We start from the raw sequence: 9,779 nt of genomic DNA, 5'->3' as shown, positions 1-9,779 counted from the left end.
GTTTTGAACATAAACATAAACAGTGGACATATGAGGTTTCCACCCGACAGAGATGATATGATACGGCCGCAGGGCAGAATATAAATAAAGCTTTAGGCAGCAGTGGTGGGAAATTAACCAAGTACATTTACTCAAGTACTGTACAATTTGGAGCTACTTTAACTTGTTGTGTGTGTCCATTTTTCAACACTTTATACTTCTACTCCACACCATCTCAGATGCAGAGGTGTACTTGTTTTACTCCACAAAGAGTATTCGGGTTACTTTGTAGATTCAGATCATTGGTACAAACCAATTAGAAGTAAGCCCTATTTTATACTTTGTCTGTTCAAAAATAGCCAAATTTTGAAACATTACAACTTTTGTATCTACTGTATATAATGGGTCATTCATGAGTATTTTTACTTTGGTACTGTAAGTATATTTTGATACAAATACCTTTTGTACTTTTACTCAAGCAAACATTTATGTGAGTATGTCGATCTCTACATTGTGGTATTGCTACTTTTACTAAAGTAAAAATCTGAGTTCTTCTTCCACCACCATTAAGCAGAAGAGAATGAGTCGCCACACTTTTTCTCAAAGAAGACAGTTTGAGAGCAAATCATCGCTGGCGAGCAGAAACCTCTTATGTCCATATTTCTTTATTGTTGTTATTTTCCTCTGTAAATTAATGCCCTTACTTCATCATACAAGAGTGTCGCACAAAAGTAGGGAAAATAGCCAATCTACTCGTGACGCGTTGTGAGCTTGAAGATCGGCTATTTTCACGATTTTGAAACGTTTTATTTTGTATTTTTTATAATAATTAAAAAGGAACGGTTTTGGACATCCGTGGTTTCCGCCCGACCACGACAAAATCGAGTAGGATTCTAACATGCTTTCCCAGGTACATTATGTCACGTACCATGGTCCATACAGCTCTCACCAAGCTTGTTCCAGATATGTCTCAATTACAAAATAAATAGTGAGCAAATAAAAAAATTATATATATTATATTATTATTATTATATATATATATATGCGTCAGTCTAGATTTACCATCTGATCTTAAAATTTCGATTTTTGTCTTCAGTCCAGTATAATATTCACACTACTTGTGAAACCCATCGGTATCTTGTGCTATAGTTTGTTCAATAAAAAGCAATTCTGGGGTGAAAGAAACAAAAGAAAGACATCTAAAAGAGCTTAAAACAAGCCTACTAGTTTTTTTTAGAAGTACTAGTTTTACCACAGTTTGGAAGCATTGTTTCAAACTTTTCGGGGGGAGGGGGGGGGGGGGAACACATATTTTTAGAAATGCCTACAAAAAAAAGCAATATCGCTGTATTTAGTTTTTTTTTTTTTTATATGCAGGCACATACAATACCGTTTTACTATATAGTACAACAACTTTGTGTTTATGTTCAAAAAATAACCAACGATAACAAAACGACCAGCATGGAACTCAAAAGAAGAAAAAAAAGAAGAAAAAAAAAGGATTGTACTCCTGCTGTTTTTAGGAATCTGTGGCTGGGGGGAGGAGTCAGTCAAAATCAGTCGACCGACCAATCGATCAATCAATCAATTGATTGATTAATAAACCAATTGATCAAATAAATCACAAGAGTCAGTATCCTCTTAAGTTCCGATAATTCCAGTGTATTATACATCGTTTCCACAACAGTAGGAGGAGGAGTGGGGAGGGGAGTGGTCTGGTCTGTCTCGGCCCCTGCGCTGGATCCCCGTTTCTCAAAGCCGGGGTCCGTGGGGGGAGGGGGTGTTGTTCCAGGGGGGGGGGGGGGGGGGAGGGGGGGTCTGCAGCTGAATTATTGATAGTTAGGAAACCAAACGGAACCCTTTACAGGTTTGGGACTAATGATGCATATACCTAACTGGGGAGGGGTGGGGGGGGTTCTTGAAAGTGAAAAAAGTGTTGAGGTCCACTGCTCTAGATGCTGAGGTCCTTGGGGCTCTCTTTGTACAGGCGTCTCTTGGGCTCAGGGATGAGGTGGTCGGGGTGCGGCGGGGTGCGGCCGGCGCCCGCGTTGTTGTTGTTGTTGTTTTGTGCGGCGCCGGTCGCGGCCGCCGACGCGTTGTTGTTGAACGAGGCGTTGGCGGCGCCGTTGTTGTGAGCGACGGCGGCGTTGTTCTTCAACATGCCGTAGTAGTCTTTGAGCCTAGGGGGCGCCGTCGCCGTAGCCGCGTAGTTCAGCTCCTCCCGGCTGTAGGCGGAAGAGTCGGGGGAAGAGTCCCGATCGCTTCGGTACCGTCTCTCCGGCGTTCCGTTGGTCCTGTTGTACCTCTCCGGGGAGGAGTCGCGCAACAACAACAGGTTGCCGTTGTTCAAGGGCCGATCGGCCGCCACAGAGCGCCCCCTGGAGGAGAGCGACGAGGTGTCGCCGTTGTTGACGCGCTCGGGGGTGGCGGCCGCCACGTTGACTCGGCCGGGCGTCGTCGGCTCCTTCAGAAGCCGCCGCTCGTAGAACTTCCGCTCGGGCGTGACGGCGAGAAAGCCGCCGTCGTCGCACTCCTCCCGCTCGGGAGTACGATCCCGCTCCCGGTGCGATGGTCCCCCGCCCCTCTCCGCCCGGCGGTCCATGGACTTGGCCCGCCGCCGGTCCGGCGGGGAGGAGTTGCGCTTCTCGGCCGCCGTCGCCGCCGAGCGGTCGAGGGAGCCGCGGCGCGCCGGCGCTCGGCCGAACCTCCGGTCCAGCGTGGAGCTGCTGGCGGAGAGCTCCCGCCCGCGCTCGCGCTGCTGCTGCTCCCTCTCTCTCTCGGCGGCCGCTGCCTTCTTCCCTGAGCTGTCCTTCCTCAGAGTCTTCAGCAGCTTGGAGATGCCGCTCTCCGACTCCGACTTCTTGACCTTGCGGCCTCGGCTCTTGGTGTTGTTGGCGGTGTTGTTGTTGTCCGGAGACGGCTGTGGCTGTAGTTGTTGTTGTTGTTGTTGTTGTTGCCTGGGGGTGTTGTGACTGTTGTTCCATGTGTGGTGGTGATGGGGGGGACTGTTAAACGGCCGGCCCTGGTAGTCCATCGGCTCCGTGCTGAAGCGGATCATCATGTCCCTGTCTCGGCCGCCTGCACGCACAGCCTCCTCCTGGCGCGATGGTGGTTGGTGAAGTTCTGGTGGGTAACTGGACTCCGATGAGGTGTGTGTGTATCGGCTGTTGAGAGGCATAGTTCTCACTTCCGGAGTGTTTTGTGACCCGGGTGAGGGAGGGTGCCCGTCATTGCTGCCGTCTGGGGGGGGTGAGCAGAACGGAGGAAGAGTGAGTAAAAAACATAAATAAACTTATGATAATAAGACACACCAAGCTGTGAAATGGTGTTAACGTTTTATATCGTCGCTGTCGGGTGGAAAACCCGCGTATGGCCCAAACCGGTTACTTTTCAAGAAATGGAATCCGATGTAGTTATGATTTAGTCACACAAGCTCTTGAACCCATAAGACCTGAGGCCAATTCTACAAATGCCTTATAAATCGTTGGTTCTCAAAGTGGGGTCCGGGACCCCCAGGGGTCCTTGAGGGAGTTCCAGGGGGTCCCCAGCTAAATAATGGATAGGACCAAATGGACCCTTATGGGTCTGTAACTCAGAGTGTACAAATTAACCTTGATTTTACAATATAAATTGGGGTCCCAGAGATAGAAATGCAATTAAATGGGGGTCCGTAGCCTAATGCATGTCAAACTGGGGGTCCTTTAAAATGGCTGAGAATCACTGCTATAGGGCCGTAAAAATGAGGGTCCCTGGCATATCTTTTCAAATGGGGGTCCGCGGGCTAATAAGTGTCAATTTGGGGGTCCTTGACATGAAAAAGTTTGAGAACCACTGTTATAAATCAGTAGTTTTCACACTTTCAAGATATTTCAATAATTCTTTCCAAAATAGCAGATATGCAAGCTCGCAGCGCGGCACGAAGTGACGCGCTGTGAGCTTGTATATCTGCTATTTTTGAATAGCCAACGCAAAAAAATCGAAAATGACACAAGATGCTTTCCCGGTTTTAATGGGTTAATACTTTATGGGTTCAATATTTATGAAATAGCGGATCTACAAACTCTCGACGTCACATGATCGTGACGCTTTGTGAGCTTGTAGATTGGCTATTTTCGCTACTCTTGTATGACGAAATAGAGCATAAATTTAGGGAGGAAAAAAACAAACATGAAAAGCTGAAATATGGAGATACGAGGTATCTGCCCCAGACAGCAACGATATCTTTATAATGCTCATATTCTTATTGTGATAAAAAAATAAATAAGCTAAATCTCAACAAAGATGGGTCCATGTGAACGCTTGCATCTGTATTGATAAACAATACAGGGGTTTTATGGATTATACCATGCATATACATGCTCTTCCATAAACATTCCAACAAAATTATATATACAGTACATAATAATATGCAATATAAATCATGTAAACCGTGAGTGATTTCATTGTCATTCTCTGTTCACTGAATCACATGGAGGAGTCAAATCACAATTCATAATATACACACATATTATGTTTTCTAGAGCCTGACCGATATATATCCGTTTGGTCGATATATCGGTTACTATTACGAGATCGATGTCAGCTATTGTGTAGCCAATTATTACCTAACCCTATTTAAAAAAAATAGCCAATGTCCAAGCTCACAACACTTCGTGAGCTTGTATTTTTGAAATTGTTAGGGCTTAAAGTTCAGTTTATGTCTATGTAATATTTTCATATATTGAAGGTTAATATATATATACTTAATTTCAATGTTGTAGCTATTAAAATGTTGTTGTTTTTTTCTGCTTATACAGTAAGTTAAATATTCTCAAATAGAAACTTTAATCAAACCCAATTTAAAATAGATTTTTTACAAATTATCGAACAAAACATGGGTGGTCTAGGACTCTCCAAAATCGGGACCGGACCCCCTAAATGTGACATGTGTCAGGCTCTATTGTTGTTTTGACTGTGGTGACAATGGGTGTGAAGACAACACACGTTGACGTCATTGACAACAACAGCAGGTGCAAAACATCAGCAGGTTGAGGGCAGCCAGTACCATGTGACACAACAACAGGCACCTAGAAACCATTCAGAACAAAATGGCGGAACAACTCAGTGTGCATTGTTGTTGGGGAGGAGCGGAACAAACCCAAAGCAAAATAATAAAAAGTGCTATGGCTGCGTGTGTGTGTGCGTGTGTGTGTGTGTGTGTGTGTGTGTGTGTGTGTGTGTGTGTGTGTGTGTGTGTGAGTGAGTGTGTATGGTTGCAGTGAGAGATGGAACAGTGACATGAGTCAATCGCAGTAAAGGCGGCTACATACTTCACAGAGAGTCCAACCAAACAACTCTTTTGGGGGGGGGGGGGGTTTACCGATCCGAATCAAGTCTGGAGAGGACGAAAGTATTTCATACGCCCTGGCCCTGGCCACTCAGTAAGGTGACCCTTATAGCTCAATGAATCTGCCTAGCAACAACACTGCAGCTCGCTCCATTGGTCGCTCAAACCGCTGAAGCACTTTGTACAGCCAGCGCTGGAAGCAGTGGTTTTAATACTGGATCTCCCCCTCCGACGGAGGTACAGAGGTTTTGCCATTTCTTGCAACAGCTTGTGTTTATTCATGGTCACTCAGAGATGGATTACAGAGGGGAGGTACTTCCTGCTCATGAGACTAGAACCATCTCTTCAAAACTATCGCTGCTTCCACTGCTGGCAGAGTACGAAGCCTTAGGCAGAATGAAGAAACAAAGCTAAATAAATCATGCCCGCCCGCCTTGAACGAACGACCAACTTCACCAAAAGTTTAGTCTGAAGTAACATACGTACTAGCCGAACTACTGCGCAGTGTTGATTTCGTCGACTAAAACTATGACGAAAAATGTTGGTCGACTACCTTTTTTCACTGACGAAAACTAAATAAGAGCTAAATAAAAACTAAGCTATGATGACTAAAACTAAGACTAAATGTATTGACAATTTCATCAAGAAATAAAAACTAGACTAAAATGTTAGTGAGGGACTAGTGGAGAGGAGATCCAGTAGAACTAAAAGATAATTAATTTAGTTTGGTTGTGCTTGGGTGTTACGCTCTGAAAATAGCAGAACTACAAGCTTGTAGATCGTCTATTTTCAGCATGCAACCAAGTGTAAAATCAGCCATTACGAGGCCATCAAGGCACTGCCAAAATACATTTTAGTCGACTAAATCAACTGTAGATTTAGTCGACTATAATATGATGATATTAAGTCGACTAAAACTAAAAATATAACACAAACTATTTTTATAGTTTTTATTTTATTTTTATTTTATTCAAAAGACTATGACTAAAACTAAATAAAAATTTGCTGTCAAAATCAACACTGCTACTGCGGCTGTAGTCAGAACATCTCCAAACGTATTGTTGAACTTATTGTGGCTGTTGCGCCCTTTCTTTGTCCTTAGTTCAGGGTTGATTGTCGGTGCGGTATAGCCTCAAAAAAGACATAAGGGGAAAAGGTGTGGGAAAAGACCCGCACTCCACTCAATAAAGGGCTCAAAGTGCTCTAACTGCACTTTACTCTTAAGAGCACTTTATTGAGCATGGACAAATAAAGAATGATACACTGTATGTTCTTATAGTCTCTGTCTAAGGAGTTTTCCTCAACATTTGTGGTGGAGTGCCTTTTCCCCCCCAAAAAAAATCAACCCTGGTGGAAGAACATGATATTGCCCCATGCACCCAGCTGTTCGGTTGGAGTATGTATCCCCACTGCTTGGCCTGTGGGTCGAGAGGAGAGGAGAGGTGCATTGTGGGTGGAACAGAAGTCATGATGGAAGCAGATACAAGACAGGGGAGACATGACATGAAGCGTCTGTGTACACAACACAACACACACACACACACACATGACATGAAGCGTCTGTGTACACAACACAACACACACACACACACACACACACACACACACACACACACACACACACGACATGAAGCGTCTGTGTACACATTACACAACACACATACATGGTGGGTGCAGGAGAGTAGGTCTGTCACCATTATAAAACTTAAGTTGACGATTAATTGTCATACAAATGAATTACTTTTAGGCTTTGTAATACAAAATAATTGCTTAAATATACAAAGAAATTACTGACATATTTAATACTTAAAACATTTTTTTGCTGATCTACAAGCTTACAGTTGTTAGCTTGTAGATCTGCTATTTCTGCTATTTTTGGCAAATATGTTGTACAATAATAATAATAATGTACAAACATCACAATCGTAAATAAAAATAATAAAAATAACGGATTATCTCAAATATTTGCGACTAGACGATTATGTAATAATTGTGACAGGCCTTAGTGGAGAGCGCGGGGGGGGGGGGGGGGTTAAAGTGAAGGGGTGAAAAGGAGGTGGACAGGAAGGAGGGGGGAGGGTGGACTGGCTGGCTTTTGGACAGACAGACTTTTGGCTACAAACCGTGGTCTGATTTTGGCCCATTAGGTAGAAACAGGGCTCTCCCAGCTTGTCATTCCTCATTGTACCAACAGCGAGATGATGAGGGGCCATCATCGCTGGAGAGGAGGAAGAGAGAGCCCAGTGAAACAGAGAGTGAGAGAGAGTGAGTGAGAGAGTGAGAGAGTGAGAGAGTGAGAGAGAGAGAGAGAGAGAGGAGAGATAGAAAAGAGACGACGTGAGAGAGAGAATGTGAGAAAGAACGAGAGAGAGAGAGAACAAGAAAGAGAACGAGAGAGGGGGAGAGTCGAATAGAATAGAGAAAACAAATAAAATGAAATATAAAGAAAAAAGAAAAAAACAGACAAAAGAGACCGTTTACAGTGAGTCGTCAAGGAGAGCAGGAGGGGTTTTTGTCGTGAAAGATTTTTTTTTTTTTTTTGCGATATCAAAATATTCTAAGAGGGAGAAAAAAAAAAGGATGTTCAGCGACGTTGAGCTCTCAAAGTAAAGCAGAAAAATAAAGCTGGAAAACACAACTGGACTGTTGTCATGAGGACAATAATCACAAAATACACTTCTTGGAAGAGCAGATAATTGCAGCAATTAAAACATCTTTGTTTTCAATTCTATACACATTGCACTGTAAAAAAAACATACAGTATGACGCATATGGCAATGTACTTATAGGGCTGGGCAATATATCCATATCATATCGATAACGTATGAGATTATTATTTTTTTGCCTATCGAGATTGAGATCAGATTGGCTTTTATCGAACAGCAAAAAAACACACACCACATTCCATGGTGGTTTCAAATCAAATTTGACTATATTTGGCAAGATTTGGTGAAGAAAAGCGGTCCAAATACAGAGCCAACTCAGGTCCAGTTTACTAGAGAGGGTTTAAGCGGTTAATGTTGTCATTAGTTGGCATTAAGACAGTGGGATGTCATAACATATTATTATTATTATTGTTCTAATAACACAGTGGGTGTGTCGTATCACGTCGTTACCCACCATATTCCGGTACCGACCCGTCACCCCTCTTCAGGACGAGCCGCGCCCTTCGCCCGCCGTTCTTGATGAGCTCGATGGCGCGTGCGTGCTTCATGTTCTTTGTGCTCTCACCGTTGATCTCCAGGATCTCATCTCCCACCTGAGGACGAGACAGAGAGAGAGAGTAAGGAAGAGGCCCAATTTTTTTCCAATATGGCTGCTGTATAGAGCCTATGAAGTCTAATGCTGAGCGTAGCATGCCACAGAGGCAGCCGGCAGATGTGGGTTACGGTAGTTATTTGAATGTCACGTTTCACAGCCTGGTCTGCACTGCTTGCTTGAACCCACATCCCGCCCGTCCAAAGAGTGTGTGAGTGAGTTACGATGGAGAAGCTCTTCGTTCGTACCCTCATCTTGCCGTTTCGGACGGCCGCTCCGTCCTCGGCCAGCCTCAACACATACAGGTCCATGTTGTACTCCCTGCCCCCCCTCAGGCTGAAGCCGAAACCTTTACTGTCCCGCTCCAGGTCCACAGAGTAGAAATCACCATCCTGAGAGAGAGAGAGAGAGAGAGAGAGAGAGGGAGAGGGAGAGGGAGAGGGAGAGGGAGAGGGAGAGAGAGAGAGAGAGAGGGGGAGAGAGAGGGGGAGAGAGAGAGAGGGAGAGGGAGAGGGAGAGAGGGAGAGAGTGAGAGGGAGAGAGTGAGAGGGAGAGAGTGAGAGTGAGTTTGAGCTTGTGAGGCGGATACAGATCACTGAAGCTAGGGGGCAGTACCGGTCAATGAAATATATTGCTGCTGTCAGCTGCAGAAACCTCTTATCTGCATATTTACATTTTTGGTGTTTTTTCGTAAATTAACGCCGTACTTGATCATACTACAGCGTCACACAAAAGCATAAAAATAAACATATCGAAATCCTGAAAAGTAACAGTTTTGGACATATGAGGTTTCCACCCGACCGCAACGAAGTGATATTTTTTTTTAAGTTTTTTGTTTTTGTTAAAAGGTTAAAGCTCTATATTGTGATAGTAATCATTGCTATAGAGTGTTTGTACAGTAACATGAGTCTCCCTGTCTCTCCAGCTCTTTAGTAAACAGAAAATATGGTGGGTTACACATTTCATCGAGAACGCATTTATCAGCATCAAGGTTATAGCACTCCAGTTCCATTTGTTTTCCTCTTTTTATTTTTTTCTCTCTTCCAATTTCACTTTGTTTATCTTGTATCCTGTCTGAGCGTTCTCTCCTGATTGGATCAAATTGGTATCCCAATTTACAATTTAGGCGTTTAGCAGACGCTCTTATCCAGAGCGACTTTACTCTAAGTCTGACATCAGAATAAGCAGAGTGAACATGAACTCTAGTCAATAAACA

The 9,779-nt window shown here is 43.9% G+C and overlaps 1 protein-coding gene across 1 annotated transcript in view; it reads right to left on the bottom strand.

Annotated features, from left to right (window-relative positions):
* Positions 1-1,257: 1,257 nt before the first annotated feature.
* Positions 1,258-9,779, bottom strand: part of LOC308096889 (membrane-associated guanylate kinase, WW and PDZ domain-containing protein 1-like) — a 199,769-nt gene continuing 191,247 nt past the window's right edge. Inside the window, exons 25-27 of the mRNA XM_080444399.1 lie at positions 8,812-8,955; positions 8,426-8,564; positions 1,258-3,219 (exon numbers count right to left, since the gene is read on the bottom strand). Of these exons, the coding sequence (XP_080300525.1) occupies positions 1,931-3,219; positions 8,426-8,564; positions 8,812-8,955 (1,572 nt within the window). The 3' untranslated portion in view covers positions 1,258-1,930. The remainder of the gene's footprint in view (positions 3,220-8,425; positions 8,565-8,811; positions 8,956-9,779) is intronic.

Source organism: Gymnoscopelus braueri, assembly GCF_963280865.1.
Source record: "Gymnoscopelus braueri genome assembly, chromosome: 12".
Taxonomy (NCBI): domain Eukaryota; kingdom Metazoa; phylum Chordata; class Actinopteri; order Myctophiformes; family Myctophidae; genus Gymnoscopelus; species Gymnoscopelus braueri.
This window is presented reverse-complemented; position numbering and strand designations above follow the sequence as displayed.